Source organism: Apteryx rowi, unplaced genomic scaffold (assembly GCF_003343035.1).
Source record: "Apteryx rowi isolate R43461 unplaced genomic scaffold, aptRow1 scaffold_880, whole genome shotgun sequence".
Lineage (NCBI taxonomy): Eukaryota > Metazoa > Chordata > Aves > Apterygiformes > Apterygidae > Apteryx > Apteryx rowi.
Genome location: NW_020451183.1, coordinates 217,750 through 238,355, shown reverse-complemented (window position 1 = coordinate 238,355; position 20,606 = coordinate 217,750). Strand labels below are relative to the sequence as shown.

General features: G+C 36.7%; 1 protein-coding gene across 1 annotated transcript in view; it reads right to left on the bottom strand.

Moving 5' to 3' along the window:
* The window catches only part of LOC112977949 (A-kinase anchor protein 6-like), a gene marked incomplete at its 3' end in the record, with an annotated part of 110,152 nt that overhangs the window by 28,108 nt on the left and 61,438 nt on the right, over positions 1-20,606 (bottom strand). Inside the window, exon 2 of the mRNA XM_026090907.1 lies at positions 19,893-20,250. Coding sequence (XP_025946692.1) covers positions 19,893-20,216 — 324 coding nt within the window. The remainder of the gene's footprint in view (positions 1-19,892; positions 20,251-20,606) is intronic.

Below are 20,606 nucleotides of genomic sequence, written 5' to 3'. Positions count from 1 at the left end.
CATAAATATTATATCTTCCATAGGAGAATACTACTGCTATTACTTAAATGTATATATAGGATACAAATGGGGTTATATCCTTTTCACAATATAAAATAGATTTTTTTCAAGGTTAATTAAAAATTTTATCTAATTTATATGTAACAGTGGCATGACACCAGGAAATGCTATGAATCAGCAAGAGTTTCCTCCATTTTTGGGCTCAATCTGTAAACTGTTGAGAAAGTATGACTGAGGATCGGTGGCTCAGTGCTATCATTGAAACTTGATTCATATCTGTCTAATAGCAGGAAATCCACTTCCTGCTGAATATCAGGGAACTCCAAGCAGCACATCTCTGCCTGTTGCTTGCATTACAATCTAGGATTTTACTCGCAGATAGCACTACCTGTTCCCGGAGGGAGCTATAGCCAAGAACGAAGTAGCACAGCTGGACAAGAAAGGCAGGTAGTCTATTGAAGAGTGGGTGACCAAGATGGACAACCATCCTTATCAGTAAAACTATAAAGAGCACATGAAAATCCACAGTAAAACAGATGTAAGCAGAATAATATACATAAGCTGACATTTTTGTAAACAAATATTACGTGTTAGGAGGACTAGGTAATTCAACAGAGTTGGATGATTTCATTGCAAGTGTTTTGAAAGATCTTTGTTTCTAGTAGCTCAGCACAACAGGACATATTTTGAGCAAAACATTCTGAAGATCTGAAAGAGAGAAGATGCTAAGGAAAACAGTTCAGAGGTAGAATTAATGAGTGAGTCATACACTTTCCTTGAAATACAAATACTCTTAGAAGGGTTGGGTAACATGCAAAAACTCAATAAAGTGACACCATTACTCATGGGTTGACTTAGAGACATGAAGTAGATGGGGGGGGGGGCGGCGTTGGGGGGGTTGTTTTTGTTTGTTTTACTAATGAGTTCTTTGCTTTTTTAGACATAAGTTTCAGAAATCAGATATGGAAGGCTTCTCATTTCAAACTTGTAATGTCATTTTAACTGTTTTCAGTAGCGTGATTTTGTTTAGGGTTTAATGCCGGCATTTTTCCCTTTACGCTATGGCTTGCCAATTGGGGAATATACTTTTATTTTATTTTTTTAATACAAACTCACTATTTTTATATCATAGACTAAGAATGCAACCCTCATGTACAACATATCTGATCGTTTACTGTTTTGGCAAGCTCTGAGTATAATGTAACTTACACTTGTTTCAAATTATCCAGTTATATAGTTTTTCACCAGAAAAAAATAGTTTAAATCAAAATTTTGCAAAGAAATTTGTGTACCATTTGACAGGAAGAGTTTCTCAAACCCAGAATGGGCTTTCTCTCAGTGAAATCAGAGCTGGTTATAAGCCAGTACAGGGTTTGTGTAAGTGACAACATCCGTCATAAAAAAAACCCTTGTTTTATAGCCCATTATGTATCTGTGATTCTCAGGTGGGATGCAAGAGTTTGAACCAAAGTTCAAATCTTTCGTCTATGTGATATCTACTGATTCACTCAAGTGCAGCTACGCATAGAATACAGTATGGACTTCCGTACAGGACTTAAAGAACAGTATCAAATATCAAGATATCATGATATTACATTGCTCTGTTTTTAGAGAGAAAAAATTTTTTTTGGTTTTGAAGGTATCAGAATAGATAAATGGTTTTATTCCATTTAAGTGATATAATCAAGTCTAAATATCAGCGTGGACAAGCAATCAAAATCCATGAAGTTTAAGTCAATTAATAACAGAATTTAACAGACTGATAGCAGAGACTGCTCATATTTTCCCCTAAATTTTCATTAAGCAATTGCTCATAATTTCCCCTAAATTTTACCTAAATCACCCCAGGTCACTGTTGACAAAGAAGGAAAATACATCAGTTAGAATCAGATAGATCAAAATTGAAACAGATAAAATTATGTTTTTTGCAGCCTGTCACTATAGTTTAATCCAAAAATCAAGTTTAACAACAAATCCTTCCCTAGTGCTGGTCCTATTGTATGTATTTACATTTACTTTAAATGTCTTTGGGAAAAAAATGTGTGAAGAAATACACCTGAGGCACAGGGAAACTGTACACACATTAACATCTCCTTTTCATAAATGAAATACCAGCAAATACCGCCTTTGGCATTTTCTTTATTGGCATTTAAACTGAGAGTCATTCAGAAACTAAATCACTTTTTCACTGCATATCTATCATACATCCCTTTGTCACAGCATATCTTCCTCTTGCAGGCAGCAGAGGCTGAAGGTTTAGTCTGTTCCTCCCTATATTTTCAAATTCTTTCTTTCAGAAAACAAAGAATTAAATGGGGCTGTCTGGAATGCACRCATGTTGGCTTCCTATTGATTCTAATAAAGTAGTGCACAGAAAATAGATGAAGATGCAGATTTCACCCATACTTTTCAAGCTTGGTATCCTATTAAAAATCCTCAATGTGTTATCATTACAAAGTATAAGTTGACACATTCAGAGAGATATATATTGTAATTGAAAGTTTCTAAGCAGAGTCAGACTTCTCTGTGGTACCATTTCATCATGCTTTTGAAAAAGCAAAAGCTGAGTAAGGCTACTGCAGAGAAAGTCCTTTTCTAAACCGCATTTCTAATATTTCATACAGATTAAATAGCTAGACAAATGACATTTTTAGCTTTTGCCCTTAAGGATTCAATCATGCAAAACTCTAAATATGGTCTTTCCTAGGAAATGAAAGGCTGGTTCAAACTGGTTTTCCTTCTCTTATACCAAGCGACTGTCACATTCCAGACATTTCTAGGCAATGGGATTACATCATTCAATTTTTTTTTAATGGAAACAGCTGTTACATCCAATATTCATAACCTTTAAGTTTTCAATATCAAGCTATTCAGCTGTTCTTTCAGTCCATCTGAGTTGCAATGAAATGGAACTGCACAAAAGTCCAAACAGTTTTATTTCATAGATAAATGAATGCACATATCTCAAGGTAACAGAAAGGAAACTGAGTTTAGGAGAAACATGGCATACAAAAATCCTACTTTCATCACTGCTTCAGTAGACTGTCAGCCCCTTATTCATCCCACTCTAGAAATCAGTACAGTATTTTGTTGCATATCTCACATTGCTTCTTACTAGGACTTGATGTGAACAGCTGTTTGTGTTGTGTGAATAATTTTTATATGGCTTCATATGAGAAAAAGATCGTGCACAGATTTTTGAGGATATGTGCCAGCTCATTTAGTTAACCTCTTTTTGAGCTCTAGATACAGCCTATGTGTTTTTCATTGCTTATTTTTTGCAGTGAAGAAAATCATGAGCAGCTCTAGAAGAAAAGAGTTTATCCTGTTTCTATATTTAGATGTTCATTAACTTATCAAAGGAAGTTAACAAAATCCATTAAGGTCTACTTGATGCATAATGGCATTCCTGATCCTAAAATTTTATCATACTAGAGGCACTATGTTTCCAGGATGTTATACACTGATAGCTGCACTCTCCCAGAAAACTTGTTTTGTAATAAGGCTTCCTCTAAAATATAAAAGCATATTTGGATTAAAATAAATTGTGAAATGTAAATGAAACAGTAATAGACCTATGCTATTGAACAGAGAGAGATTGCCTTAGGAATAACCTGAGAGGGTGAGGTGATAACAGCAGTGGTTTAGTGACTGAGAGATCTTGTTCTTATTCCCAATTTGGCTACCAATTTATTGTTGGCTTTGGTAAAAGCCACATTGTGTTCATCTGTTCTGCAATTACATCATGTATACACTGGGTACAATAATRCTAACTTATACTGTGTAAATAGCTTATAACCAGTAGATAAAACCACAAAAACATTAGTTTATGTAGTGACTCATGCAGAACTGCAGGAGCTGTAATTCTGTCATCTCAAGAGAAACTTCTGGGGATATAGGTGTATCCCTCTTCAGGGCTGTCCTTAGGTTAAACACCATCTCCCATCAGTAGTATGGCCAGGCTGCTATTTTTTCCTCATATAAAGCACTGCAGAAATTGAATGTTTCAAGGGAATACCGGTATAAATATTTATAAATATAAGTATATACATAAATGTACACACCCTTCCCCTGGAGGCTGTTAGTTTTACCATTTTAAGATCAAATATTTTATTTTGTAAGTCTTATTATGTTAAACGTGACACATTACTAATTTTTTTTTTCCAGACAAATGTTAAAAATAACCCTGTGAATTATTATTGGTGCTCCATAGCTGTGTGCATGGGATACAAGCCCAGTATTTCTGCCCAAGCAGCAGCAGCAGCAGCAGCAGCAGCAGCAGGGAGATCCCTTCTGCTCCCTGGAGCACTAGGTGGTGCTGCAGCACAATCACAGTGGAGATCTGCTTGGTTTAAAGTAAATCCCATCTGAAATGTCACATTGCTGTTTTAAATATTTAAGTCGCTCAATATTATTATTAAACACTATTACACACAGGCTCTGGGTTTTCATGTTTTGCTTCATTTTTACTGAAATTCTAGACTTCTAGGACACTTTATATTTAGTATGGCTTTTTCACAAATGACATATGAATAGAAACAAGTAAGAAAATGAATGTGCATAATAAATGAAACTAGTTACACACAAATACAATACTTTTGAAACTTGTAATTTACCTCTTTAAGAAATAATCTTCTTCTCTTTATGAAATAATCTTCTTATACAGTGAACCAAGAGGATAAATTACAAAGGTTTTCCTACAATACAAAAGGACATAAAACTTATACCTTGCAAAAGTAATTTCTCTAATGGGAGTACAACGCAATACAGACATTTTATTCCTTCATAAAAAAATTTAATAAGGAAAAACATTACAAACATTATTTTCATACTAACATGACAAACACTCCAATGTTTTTTTAAACTCTGAACATATGAGTGGTCCCACATAGTTCAACAGGGCTACTTAGGAGCACAAAGTTACTGACATGCGTGCCTGCAAAACTATGTCCTAAATGCACACAGTTCTCTGGTTTTGTGTATATTACTGAGAACAGAAGAAGTTTTGACTTCATGCAGCTATTTTATTTTTGCTCATTTTGGCCCTGGCAAGTAGAGTTACTTCAATGCCCTGGGTAGCTTCCCAACTGCAGCTGGGTTTGGCAAAAGAGTAAAGACTACTTGCACAGGGCAGTTTGATGAAGTGGGGCACTTCTAAGTAGACTCAAAGCATTTAATAATTTCAGTTTAATGGAGAATGCTGGGAGCTACTTGTAGATTTCTAATGTATATTTGCTTCTCAATTCCCATTTTTCATTACCAAAATGAAGCTCTCTCATTGCCTCTATAAATATTAACAACTGTATTTCTTATTCAAGGCCAGATTTTTCAAGCGGCAAGGAAACAGAAACGGTATCCATTAAATCTTAACAAGTGAATCTTGATCTCTAATAAGAGAAGGTTCAAGACAGAGCACAAAACCTCCATTAAAGTCAACAAGATTTGATTCTAGTAACACAGGACTGTCTGAGCAAACACAGGCAGCCAAACACACAGCTAATCGCTGACAATCTGATTTGCTGAGGGGCACGCCACAGTCAGGCTAGAAACTGAGGCAGCTGCAAGCCCTACACCCTAAAATATATGTTTGTTTGGGGTTTTTTTTGAACATAGTAGAGAATGTATTAAAGATTTTAAACTAAATGATCCATTTACTCCTCTACAGTCATAGAAATGTACAAAATCAGAATAAAACCCCAGCAGAAGGAAGCCTAGCCCACGTGCAGGGAACATCATTGTTCCCTGCTTCCCTCCTTCATTTCTAATGCAGTGAGTATTTCTCAATCATGTGCTCTGGCAGGCTCCTGCCCTCTCCCCACAACGTGGCTTTGGTCCAGACAAAGAAAGAAAGAAGGGCTGTTTAAAGGAGCAATTCAGCATGGTAGCACAAGGTGACTCAGCAATGTGCTTTGGTGAAGGACAAACAGGAAGAAGAAAATGAGAAAGGCGAAGAATCGGATGGAAGCTTTGAAAGAAAAAATGAGAAGAAAAAAACTGAAAAAGATAAAGCAGAAGGGACAAGAAAACTCAATAGAGGCTAGAAAATAAAGCTAGCAATGTAAAGAAACCGATTTTTGACTTTAACCACTAAAACCCCTTAGCTATTCTTTTGTATGGCAACAAAACTCTTTTCCAGCAGTTCTGAGATACCTGCATAATCTGGGTTTTGCCTTAATAATTTTTCAAGCAACCTCTACAATAAACAAACACTAGTTGTTGCTCTGTCATTCTGATTTAATAGTTTTGTCAGATCCCCTATATGAGACAACGTATTAGCAAAGAAAATTCAGCTGACAATTAAGAATTGAGGCAAAAGTCACACACAAAACCCAAATACTGTAACTACAAAACTGAAGACTGGTTGGAATGGCAGTGGAGCTCACTATGAAATCTTTGTCATTCAAACTGTTTGATGCTCTAAGTACTTATTCCTTAGCATTAAAAACTAGAAATAGAAAACAGGAATAGATATACAGAAAGAGATTTTATAGTTCATTTCATTCATAGTTAGGACCAAGATAGATTCTGGAGGAGAGATTTGAGTCATGGAATCTGTTCTCACAGATCTCAGACAAAGATCAAAAACATTTTATTTAAACTGCAATGTAGCAAAAAGTCTGCTTTAGCTTTCCTTATTTGTTACACCTGAAGTGTGAAAGAAATACAGCACTGACAATATTTTGTGTTTCTTTGAAAACGATGCTATTCATAACCCAAGATGCAATGTTTCTATTGAGAAAAGAAATTAGTTCCCTTCCCATGTATAGTTTTCCTATTTAACCCTGCATTAATCCCTCCTGCTGAACTGCTGGTTGAGATTCACAGTGTGGATACCTAAACTACTCTTTGAAGAGAAGATTATATGCATGCATCATATACAAGAACCCACAGGAAGTTGCACACTGTTTAAGATTTAATGCAATGTACCAAAATTATCCATTGCAAGGTAAAATGCTAGCCCCAGGTGAAAAATAGGTAAAGAAGGGGTACCTGCAACTGGTGATGAAGATGGAAATGAATGTGTGTAAACTATTCTGTCTTGACAATTACACCAGGTACCTGACCTTTCAGGAAGTCCCTATAAACACTGTATGAAAGAATTCCCAATGACTTCAAAGAAATGTTTTCTCTTGAGTTTTCATTCCATTCCTAAGCATCACCATACAAACATTACACAAGCACAGCAAATGCAGCTCTTGACCCTTCCTGATTGGGAAGGCATAGGGGGTGCAACTATCTACACACTCTGCACTCATTTCCTAGCCTCTATGCACATTGCACTGACGGAGCGTCTTGCTTCTCCAGTTCCCGACAGGCAAACCTTACACTTGCTCCGGTGTACTTCTGAACTACTCATATTCTCTTTACCTGTCCACTAGATCAACTGTTACTATCAAACTCCTTATTTTTCTAAGTCCTCCTTGCCCAGTGTTCAGATAAATCTTACATTTCAAGACATCTTATCTTCAGTCTTTTGTTTGTAAAAGTAAAGATTTCAAAGCACAAAGGATTTTCAAAGCACAGAATAACTTAAATGGTGCCATATCTGTACAAAACCTATTGTATTGTCTATAAAAATATCCCTCCTCTCTTTATTTTATCATAGGTCTCATGATAATTGATGTTTTTCTTAAACATCCAGATCGTGAAATTCATGTATTACCAAAAATCCCAGACTGAATTAAAAGGTTTGTAGCCCTGCTTGCTTCTTAAAAATGCACTTTTAGATAACCACTGAAAAGCAAATAAGAAAAATGTTCAGTTTAGTATTTCAGGCCTGACTTTAGGGTGTAGCAGGCTAACACTTTCACAGACCTGCATTTGATGACTGTATTCTAGCTGCTGGACAGTGCTGAGATATAGAGACAAATTCCAGCCATGCAAGGGGAAGGAGTGGTGTATGAAATGTTTTGCTCATCCTACGTAGGTTAATAAGCTTAACAATTCAGTTCTGTCTCTATTATTCTGGGAGTCATCTGGATACTTTAAAGATAGTACCATTTACAATATGACATTACTCCTTGAGTGTACTTCTTGCTACCCAGTGTCAAAGAGACTTTATTTCTATGTCAGCCAGCAAACATGGGGTGCTACACAGAAAGTAACCAGGTTTTGAGGCAGAAAGCATCTGGCTAGCTGGATTTCTTCTTCCATTTCATCTCCCCACAAATCTGCAACTTTGGCTCTCCACTTCCTCCTGCCAACTGATTTAACACACTTTACATTTACTGCTTTGGTCCCTCCATCTTTCCTCTTAATTGTCCAGTCTTTCCTGGCTCCTCCAGAAACCCAACCAAACCATTCATACCCAGAAATGCAGGTTTAGCTGCCTGTGAAACCTGCCTGAGGACAAGAACTGGTTTTGAATACCTGTATTTCTTTAGGTCTTTGCACAGGATGAGGTCACTTATCTGGTATTACCGCTTTTGACAGTATAAAGACACCAAAAATGGTGACAATAACTCTGCTTTATGTAATCAGTGGTTAAACTGATTCAATAACAAACATGCAAGCAATTAGCTTCAGTGGAGTTACTCATTTAAAGAGTGTACTCAGTATTCTGTCATGTCAGAAAATGTTTTTTATTTTGTCAGTGTACTAAATAGATACATAGACATAGAATAGCCATCAATACCTATGTAGAACAAGAGACTAATTACCAAATTATAGCTCAGCTTGAGGCTAATCGCCAGCATAGAGATCTTGCACACAAATACAAACAGATTAAATGACCTACTACAGTGAATTGTTGCATTCAGTCAAATATTTTAGGAGAGATAATTCAGAAGAATTGGAGAAAAAGCAGAAGTGGATGAGGAATAAATGGATATACAAATACTATGGTAATAGTGGCACTGAACTTCTTTTATGGTATAGCAAGCATGTATATATACACAGGCATGCATGCATATATGTAGGCTAATGATGAATGTGAAATTATTTCAGAAGGCCACAATCACAGTCAGATCATAACCACATTGGAAAGACTAATATAAAATCGTCCTTTCCCTATGTATTACCTGACACAGATTGTAATCTGGCATTATGACATTACCCCATAGAATTAGCAGTAGTTGTATGCGTTGTCTTTAAGTTACCTATTCTGCAGAAAGGTTACTTGCTTTCTTATCTTTTGAATGTCTATATAGTTTGTGATCAGAAGCAACTGTACTCATTAGAACACAGATAAAGGGCTGCACCAGAAGATAAGACTGTACATTATAACTTGATTCAAGTCCCTTTTGAGGTATGTAACCACTATTAAGGACAGCTACCCTTGCAGGGCCAGCTGAGGAGGAAAAAAGTACAATTTACTCAAAGTTACAATATGCTTTTTCTCAGCTACTATAGATTATGAAAAATAAGTACACAGATCAACAGGAAAGAAATCAAAGTGTTAGCAGATTCCAGTAGATTACACAGTTGTGAAAACTTAAAGGTCTGTCAGAACTTTGGAGCATTACAATCATTAATGCAGTGCCACTGTATGCCTTCTAAATTATATGTATTTTCCAAAAAGAAATAGAAACATTCCTCCCTTAAAAATACATGTTCCATCCCTTGAACTGTGAGGCCTAGAATCACAATTGATTCCACAAAAACTGTAATCTTCCTCCAGGGAATCATTTACAGGGAGAAAGTAGAGTGAGTATTTATAAAGGTTAATAGGTGAAACTGGTAAATGGGAATTCTCCTTTTCTTCCCTATTTTGGCTCCTTATTTGCTACTCAGTCCATTGTAAATGACTGGGCTCCTGTTCAAAGAGAAAGCCTGATCACCTGTCTCTGCCTCTAAGCAATTTGATTTTTTTCATTTAAGATAGTTACACAGAATGCATTAAAAGCTTCAGATCTGAAGTGTTACATACATATATATGATCAATAACACCGCTAATGCTTCTTTACACACAACTCAGGGAATTATGAGACAATCCAAGAAAGAAAGAAAGAAAAAAAAAATCTAGTCTGTATTCACATCCTTTTCTGAAAAAGCTGACATCGTTATACCTGTGCTGGCAGGCATGCTGGAACCTGAGCCTCTGCCGGTCCTTGCCGACCGGCTGGAGTTGTTAGATGGGAACAAGGAGGCCGAGCTCTGGAGCGATCCTTAAGAAAAGCTCAGGCTCCCACATGGTTCCCAGACTGTCCTGAGAGGACTGATCAGGTACGGGCAAGGCCACACACACTGCAGCTCAATCCTCCGGGAGGTATCGCGCACATAACTCCGGCACAGTACGGGTACTAGGCATCAGACATTAACAGGAAAGCAGGCAACTCTGCGTACAGAAAATGCGTGGGAAAGGGGATGCAGGATGAGTAAGCCCATCCTTAGGACTACATTCTAATTAACAGTATAAACAGACACCTAATCTGTCTTCTCCAAAGGAAAATACAGAACACCCTTCTGCTGTGCTTAATTGCTTGGTGCCTGAGATTTTAATTGGTATACAAAGAGATCATATCAACTCACAGAAGGCTCCTTAATGGTTAACCACACAGAGAGGGATTTTATTCTGAGGAAAAGTTCATACAAGTCAAGAGGCAAATACCCAAAGATATTTAAAATCACAAACTTGTGGAACTTGTTTACACTTCTTACTGAAGCACAAGAGTTCTGGGTTACTGAAACATCCCTGCCTCATTTCTGGCCTTCAGACAGCAATCATCTTACAACTTGAAGTTTCTTCTGTCAGCTCTCTCATAATAAAAAGCCCAGCAGGCAATTTTAACAATAATGAAGCCCACTAGAAAGTTCCCTACATTTTGTGCAGTTTTCTGTGCCTGTTCTTTGACTGCTCCTTTATGCCATATTATAGTTTTTAGATACCTCTAAAATGTAATTATACATAATTATAAAGTGAAAAAAGCAACAAACCCTGCCAGTGTAATGGCTGATAAGAAATAGCTCCACAAAGAAATATCTCCATACTGAAATATGTAAAGCAAAAAAAGTCTGTAAATATAATAGTTCACAATGTGAACTAGAACTATATGCATGTTATAAAACATAATATCCTTCTTTTTAAGCTATATTTAGCCTCAAATAATCCTCAAGAAACAAAAAGCCCRGGAGTCTATTTAGCACTGGTGTGTGCGTATGTTTATAAATATGTATAAATAATTCAAGAAAATCACAGCTGCCATAATAAAAATTCCCTTTGAAATCCTCACCTTCAAATAAAAACAACATCAATGGCCTTTAATTGAAAATTTTGACATTACTAGATCTTACTCATACCATTAATCTAGTATTAATTTAGGTTTTGTCAGCAAATTTTGACATCGGTAGGTGCTATTATCATCATCACATACACATATTCCAAACAAAATACATTCCCTAGCAAATTTTTTGGTTAATGAATATGCACAATAACTTAAGATACAACATTTTTTCATCATGTTGAAAAGCTCATTATATCCAGTAAACATTTGTGTTTGAATCAGATTATGATAGAGCCTAAGAAAGGTTATAATAGCTAACATCTGTGCAGAATTTAATATTTACTCTAATCTTTCTTCCGAGCCCGTTAGTAGAGTACATCAGCTCATTTTTCTAAAGCCTGTATTAGCATATAGTAATGTAGGAGCAACATGAATTGAGAAGAGAGACAGAAGGGGTACCTGGCACTGGTATCTTCTGACCCTCCCAGAATTATTCAAGTCCTTTGTCACAAGAACAGTCTTCCCAGTCATTTTTGCTGGGGTCTGTTCCCTGCTCTTCTGGAAAGAGAGCCCAAACTAAAACAAGTCCAGTACACAGTACACCATTTATTATTTATTCATTTATCCTGATACAGTAAGCAAGCCAGTTATTCCACTACCATTCAGGTCCTGGTTGAAGGGGTTACCAGTTAAGCCCTTCCTAGCTCTTAGCTACTTTCATTCCCTTGATGCATATGTATCAGCAGACAAACCAGGGAATTCTTGCTCTTCTATGCAGAAATGACACAATACCAGATAAAAATTTCTTATTGTTTCTGCCTTCCCCCCCCCCCAATTCTTTCATCCTCTTCCATCTTAATTTGATCCCTCAAACCATGGCCAGTCACAGTTTTACAAGTCAACTGAATCTTCAGCAAAACATGTATGCTCTTTTTGTATTCATGTTATGCCTTCCATAGCATCCATGCAGACCAAGGGCCATGGGTTTGCATAAATATGAGCTATATCAATACACTTGCTTACTAAATTCTAACAGTATAAAGAAAATTGGTTTAACTTGATGGTATCTATACAGACTGTACAATACTAGCAGAAGAGGGAAAAAGACATTTTCTGTTAGCCTAAAGAGCTGCAGGGTTTAAATCCATCTTAAAAAAAAAAAAGTGATGCATTAACATGCTGTTGTTTTTAAAAATTTTGTTTAAAAAATATCAATATGCATTAGCAAAACACTGAAGACGTACAAAATTCTATTTGAAAACTGCAGTAATAACTACAACTACACTAGAGCACAATTTGTAATTAAATTATTAATGTTAGTAGGTTTTTTTCCTGAGGCTACTGACGAGAAATAGATTATCTGAGTTTTTATAAACTCATATAGTCAGTGGCAATACTCAGGTGCTTGAAGTTAAAAATATCTAAGAGCCTGCAGAGACATGAGCCCTTACAGAAAGTCAATTAGAACCAAAGGTAAATTACCTGTTTGAGGAATTTTAGCCAAACTCAGATTAGATAAATATCACTATTCTGGTTGTCCAAGTCAGTTTATCCAGGTCCTATCTTCTCAATAGATTAAGGAATCTATATATTTTACAGCAATAAACTAAGAAAATAGATGGACACTGCACACAACATCTGAGGCCTCTGTTTCTATGGAACTATCTAGAGAAGGAATAGCTTGAATTAGAGCCAGGGATGCTATTATTACCTGTTGTTACTGAAACCACTCCTCATTACTGCAACTAAAACGCACTGCCAATAAATCAGAGCTATCAACTTCACAGAAGTCAGAAAAAGTATGACAGTACCACTAGCTGTGTGCTGTCTTTATGCATCTGTAAAGCATGTTAGAATGTGGTAAACAAATCACATCTTTCCATTAAAAACGTCAATCTGAGCAAGACCTATGCCGCAAAAGCAAGCAAGCAAGAAATGCCATGAAAGTTGGAAGACTTCTAAAAATTGTGATTGTTCGAACAAATAGATTTTGAGAAAAATCGAAGTTATTTCTGGTACTCCACCTTTTCCACTTTTTGTTCTTCTACAATTCAGGACTATGCTCTGGGCACCGGAGGCGGGGGGGCTGAAACTTATCAAGTGTCATTAAAGAGAGTCCTTTTGAGATAATAAGCCCCCCAGATGTGAAGGACTAGCTAGCCAGTTCAGTACAAAAGTAGTTACATTTTCCCTGTAGTTACCATCTACTTTCATTTTAGGAGCTTTTGCTGTGTACATTCCATCCTCTCAAGCTATAGACAGCCTAAGAAAGTTCACCAAAAATGAAAATTTTTTTGGCAGGAAGAGATATCATATTGCACACAGGAGCTTTAAAGGTTCATTTTTGTTATGTGAATTTTATTTCAGTGCTTTTTAAACTAATTTTATTTCATATGCAACTTCAGGTAACCTCTTAGTATATGAATGTTAATAATGCCAAAATCAAAGAATTCCTATACTACTGGCTCTAAGTAGTTTCATGGGTCTCTTCTCTCAACTTACTTGCAAGACCTGAGACTCTCCACAAATAATAGCACTTCTACAGATTTGCGCATAGCAGCTGTTGATCCTCAGAATATCTCTGCTGAGCTACAGGTGGTACTTTATAATCAAATGTATACTTTTATAGGCACTTGTACTAACACTCACACATGGAAGATATAAAACTATTTTTTGATCAGAGAAATCTGTTTTATGAACCATAGCTGTAAAATAAATCTGGAAAACTTCTCAGAAACAGCTCTGTGAATTCAAGTCATTATTACCCATCAGCTCATTGTGAATAATTAGTCTCATAAATCTGCATAGCAACTCTTCTTTTGAAGCATCAGCATCATAACCTGGCTGCAAGCAAAACAGCTGAACAAGTTGCAGTCCACCTGTCCAAAGTTTTATTTTCACTTGTTGAGTATAATGGCATCTCTTGTGGCAAGCCTCTATCTGTCAAGATAGAGCACTCCACATTTCAGTTAGGAGCTTCATGCAAACATCCTTCTGGAGAGATTTTCCCTAACATCTTCTGTGATCATCTGAAAAATATCAGTTACATTATGGTAACATGAAGACCCTCACTGCCTCTCCAACTTGTGCTATGATACCATACGATATAGAAATTTCGACTCTAGATAAACTTTATCGGTGCACTTAGTTAATGGGTGGTTTGAGCTATACAAGCGCAGAAGCGAGGTGTGCTGTCACAAACCTCTGAATAATAGAGCCATTGAGAATCATCAAACCAAAGCTGAGAAGAAAGAAAGGCTCTGTTTCTAGTGTTACAGAAAGACAGACTTGTGGCAGATGAGGTACTTCAGCAGTGCTACTAGCATAAAGGAAATGGCAGTTTCCTTTCACAGCTTATGATAAAGAGAGGTCAGAGTTTCAAATTATAAGAAATTGAACACTTTTCTAACATTATCCTCACAACTCAGCTATATTTTGAGTGATTTATTTTAGCATCTTGAAAACTTGATTTTTGATCTCTCAATGAACTAATATAAAAAACAAGTTGAAAAAGACTTGGAGAAGTCATTCAGTTCAGCCTTCTGCCCTTACTCAATAAAAGCAGCAGGCACCCACTGCACTGAAGAGGAGGGGATAGGAGACAGACACCTGCAGAACTCTGGTGCTTTGGAAGTTTAAGCCAATTTCTTTAATATAATCATTACATTTTTGTAAAACATTTGTAACAGAATGAAAAGAGTAGAACTTAAACCTCACTGCAGATATATTAGAAACTAATGCCCTTTAATGTTTTGCTCTGATAATGCCTCAGAATCTTCTCTTATCCAGGATTTAAGTATGCAAAGGCAGGCAACTAAAAAGTCTTTGGCCCCATAAAAGTGGAAACAGAAGTAGCAGAAGAATAATGGCTACTTGATATTTGACCTCTATTCAACATTCATGAAAATCATGTTGCAAGTAGTCAGGAGGAAAGATAGAAGTTCCAGTCAGGAGATGTTTGAGGCTGACCCAGATAATCTGGAAAAAGATGACTGAAGTCTCTGTACATGGAAAGAGAGAAAAGATCAATGGCTGCAAAGATCTAAAGAGTAGTCCTCCTGTAGTCCTAACGGAGTACAGAATGTGCTTGCCAGTTTGTATGTCAATACATGGTTCAGACATATTAGTCAAAGTGGTGGAAGAATGCTTTACTCCACAATGAGTTAGAAGTTAACTGACATGTCAAATACTGAACATTACACCAGATCATCCAAAATGACAGTTTTTCCAAAGTATGAGACAGAAAGCAGTAATCAGTGAGGATTTAAGTCTCTTTTACTAATATTTGCAATTGGTATTATCTATACTGAATGTGTTAGAGCGATGTGAATGTACCTTAGCACAGCTTGAGTTAAGACTGATGACCAGATAACTAATATCAAGGATTTCCAGACCTTGGAGAGTTACAAGTCATGCATCTAGTGTACTGAAGTACTCCTGCGAAGCTGAGCTTTCCAGTAAATTTTCCATGGCACAACACAGGACTGGCCTCCCACTCAAGCTGCTTGGCTAGTACTGAGAGATGGCATCACAAGAAGGGAGAGAAACAGTGTCTTCAAAGGATTAGTGATGGCTAGCAAAGCTCTATATCACACAGCAAGAAGAGAGACTGGCAGCAAACACCCAGGTCTCAAGGGAACAAGTCACAAAAGGAAACAGCGTTCTTGTTAAAAAGAGAAGCAGCACAGACAGTTGTTACACAGCAATACAGAGTAAATCTTCACAAAAGAGAGATGATCTGTTCGCTAAGTAATGTTTCTGTAAAGGAATATACAAGAGTCTGCTATGGCATGAAGACCAGCCCCATCACCACAAGCCAACTGACAGCCAGAGAAATCAACTTTAAGCATTTGACACTAGTAGAAAACTGCATGAAAATGGAATTGCACCTCTTCTGGCTGAGGAAAACAAACTGTGGAAAAAATGATAAAATATATTACTGCTGCATTTACAGGGCAAAAATTATACACTGCAGCTATTGTGTTAGGGACTTTTGTCTTAGGTTTGTGTCATTCATTTTTGTCTTTATGATTTGGACAAAGGAGTAGAGAGAAGGCTTATTAAATTTGCAGATAACACTAATATTGCACCAGGGGAAGGTACTTCAAACATACCAGAAAGGCAGGTAGGGCACTGAAAATGTCACAGGTACGTTGCAGAAGCGGTCTGAGGAGGAAAAAGAAAGCTGCCATTCAATAACAGACAACTGCAAAATTATACATGTAAAAGTTTAGAGCCACTTTTAGCAGTAATAAGTAAGAGAGATGAATAGGTTGTACTGCAGCAAAGTAACTTGGAGGTTACAGTAAATCACAAGCTGAACATGAATCAACCACCTCCTGCTCTTTTGGAAAAGCAAAAACTAAAGTGGGACATATTGTTTGAAAAAACTAGAGAAACATTTCTTCTAGTCTACCCAGCAATGGTGAAGTCTCACCTTGAGCATGGTGCCCAGTATGGATACAGTAATTCCAGAAGGATCTGGCTCAATTGGAAAGAATCCTACAGGGAGGAGCAAGAATTACCAGAGCATAGAAGAAAAAGCAAAGAAAGAGGAGCTGCATGAGGTTATGTATATTTTTCATATTCTTTTAGCCCCAGCCACAGGCCAAAATCCCAGTATTTTAGTGGATTTGCTGTGCAAGCACAGAGTAAGACTGTCCCTAATCATAAAGAGCAAATAGAAAATCTATAAAAGAATGCTAGAGGCGATGTACTAGTGATTATAGATGTTTTGTAGACTTTTTAGGAGGCCTTGATATATTATGTTTTTTAAAGGAAGGCTTCGAGGTTAACTCAGACCAAAGAGACAGCAAGAGAACATTAAAAAAAAAAAAGTCTAAAATGAGAGTCTACTGAAAAAAGAATTTTCCACCTCATCAGCTAAAACTGACCACAGAACAAGATGAGACTGGCTTTTATAATCACACTATATAAATTAGACTAGGTTTAGATCACATTTATGCTGAGGTTTCCATGTTGGGGGGGGGGGGGAAACAACCTTACTACTTTGCAACTTACAGTCTGAAGAATGGGTAAGATTTGTGCTCATCTGGCAGGCCATCTAATAGTGTTTCTTGACACTTTAAACACTCATAATAGCATTATTTTATTTCTATTAAATTTATAAGTGTTATATTGCAGATGTATTGCTTTCATACAGTGCTTGCATTATATTACTTTTATTTACTGAAAATATTAATTATGAAAAACAGCTACTTTTTTTTAAATCAGTATTTGGAATACTTTGTTTCTCTCATCCCTGGTTTCCAGGACGCAAAAAAAAATAAAAAAAAAAAAAATCACTTAACGATAGCTCTCTTTTCATGATGCATTTAAAATTATTAATGTCAATTAGCTTCAGATGCAATTAGTTCATTTTTCTTCTCTCTGAACACGTTTTTCTTTTCTCTGAACATGATGTCAATTGCCTTGACCATAGCAGGGATTACCCTGTTCTATTCATCTTATACAGTTAGGACTATGGTCTAAAATTCCTTACCTAGAGCCTATGGTTATTATAATTTTTAACCATAAATAACACCACCACCACAGTTTTTTGCTTAGCTGGTTTTCATTACATGATAGAATGAAGTGAATACAAGAAAAAGCAATTTAAAATGAATTTAAAGTCTGGAGAAGAAAAGAAAAAAGGCATTTCCACAGCATCTGCTTTTTCAGAATCCTATTTCTTTCTTAGCTGTATAGAGTTTTAAAGGCAAACAGGCTACAGGAGATGTGCATTCGTAATGTATTTGCAAACACTTTTCTGGCCTTTTTGCTGCTATTTAAGATCCTAAAAGTTTTTTTGTTTTTACTTTGTGAAAAACTTAAATATTTCAGAATTATATCTTCAAATGCAAGTCATGATCATGCACAGACACACACATGTATAAATATACAGAAAGATAGCACTTCCCTGTGTCCAGGCTCTGTATATAGAGTATTCGACAGGCTCAATGACAGGCCCTCCCAGTCTGACAGGCCAGATAATTGAGATTCTTTCATGTTAGTCTTCTGTCCATTTTTACAATTGCATTAACCAGATCCCTTCCTAGTCACAAACAATCCCTAGGCAATACAGCAATTGCTTACATGGAAAAAACATTAAGAAAGTATTTTATAAATTCCTGATGACTTTTACTACTTCTCAAATAAACTTCAAAAAGCAGCAAGCTGTAAGGAACGCTATTAATTCACTGACCCCATTTAGAAATAAAACATTTTGGTGGATGAATGAAGGTGAGCTACACGTACAGAATATCCTTCTTGCGCAGGCAGGCACAAATGAGTTCTGCCTGGGCTCTGAGCTGGCGCAAAGCCGTGGGCAAGCATACTCCAAAGGCTCCACAGCTCTGCAGTTTGAAATCAGCTCTGCACTGCAGTGGCCACAAACCATTCTGAACTGGCACAGGGGCCACCAACGTTTATTTGTCTGCCTGGGGAAATGTTTTTTAGACATACTTTCTATGAGGGTATTGCATGTTCTGGACATAGCCTTATCAAAGGTTAGCAATTTTTACCCCAGATTTTTCAAAAAAAAAAAAAAAAAAAAAAAAAAAAAGAGGCCAGAGCATAAAAAACTCCAGCTCAGCTCTCTATTTGGTTAGCATTGATTACCATACAATTGCTCTATGGTTAGTGCTAGTACATAGAATTATATTTTAAGATAGCCTAAAGTCCCAGTCCTAAAATAAACACATAAAATACCATAGCACTGAGTATGAAGGAAAACTATGTTTGCATAAACAGGCCTCAGAATGCAGAACTCTGAAGACAGCTCAGTCTGAAGAGATAGCATTTGCTTGCTATTTCTGGAGGCTGTTTGCTGCTTTCAAAAGCATGCTTAATCTGCTGCAGGAGACCAAGCCGTACACACACACACACACACAGTTCCACAGAATACTTATTTGAATTTTACCTTGAATTTCCCAAAAATTTTTAAAGATTCAACACTGAAATTTAAATTTGGGACCAGGACAGTAGTACTGATTTAAAAGAGACTTGTTTTCACTTGCTGGGTTGAGGTAAGGGGGACTGTTGCCATTTCACTTAAAAAAAAAAAAAAAAAAAAAAAAAAAAAAAAAAAAAAAAAAAAAAAAAGGGCAAAGTCCAGGTTTGGTAATATATTTTCTTATTGACAAAAAAAAATTGTTGTTCATTGGTGGTGACTGCTCTAATCTGATCACTTCATATTTCTTACAAAAACTCAGACCTAAAAAGCTCTACACGTGTTTTCATTTTGTCTGTAGTCCCATCCGAGTTCAGTCTTGAATGTGACCTTTACACGACTGAAAGGCAAGATATTAGACCTTCCTTTTCTCCCACTGTCCCTGAAACCACATTAGTTTTCAAATGGGCTGCCATGCTCACTGGAACACAGATTTGGGAGTTTTAGGGACTGAAGCCCATTAAAATCAAAGGGAACATTTCTGGGCACTTCTGCAGACTTCCAGTCAGACAACTGCAAGTTAGTGCTCATGGAGTGTGAACACGTTTATTAATATGTTTATGACTGTTGAATTAAGTGATGAGTAAATAATGTTGCAAGCAATCTGAGAATGACGCACTTCCAGTTATCCCCATAAAAGGGATTTATTTACTTTTTAACATAGAGGCTGTCAGACATGCTATAGCAGTTATATGAAGAGGCCTTTTGTTTGCTTTGCCAGTAGCAGAGCAGAGGAAACCACCTTCACTTAAAAGTCTGCAACATAAATTTTATCCTACCTTTAGCTGTACTAGATGCACATCCACATGCTTGCTATCTGAGTCCTGCTGGACAGAGTAAGTCAGATCCCTGACTCTTTCAGACGTCATCCGAAGCCACGTCTCGATTTCTGGCAAATGGAGAACAATCTTCCAATCCGCTCCAGTGTGGAGGGGAGGAGGTTTTTCATACTGCTGGCCAGAATCAAGCTCCTTCATTACATCCTCTTCCCCATCCCGTTGCACTGTAGGAGTCATGTTTATAAGCATGGGAGATGCATCAGAAGGCATGGGATCCAGTTCTTCTGTTCTCATGGGAGAAAGTGCTACATCCATTGCTAACATGGGCAAGTCTAAACCATAATTCTTTCCAAAATATCTGCAAATATAAAAAGAAAAGAGAATTTTGCAATAAAAACATTCACAAGACAGAGCTAATTCCAACATTTGAGAGATATCATACTTTAAAAATAGTCTTCACCCTGCAAATCCACAGCAGAAGTTTAAGCATAAATAGATCTTTAAATTAGTTTTCCTGTTTGAGAAAAAAAAAAAACAAGTATCACATTTCTAACACTGCAGAAAGTCACCACCTTAGAAACGCCAGTTTTCATTGCTGCAAAACGTGTGCTGATTTTCTACAAGTATTAAGAAACAAATTCACCATTGACAAAGCTAACAGAACTTACTAAACTCCAAAGCTAATATGGATCTGTATTTGTAAACTAGCATGTA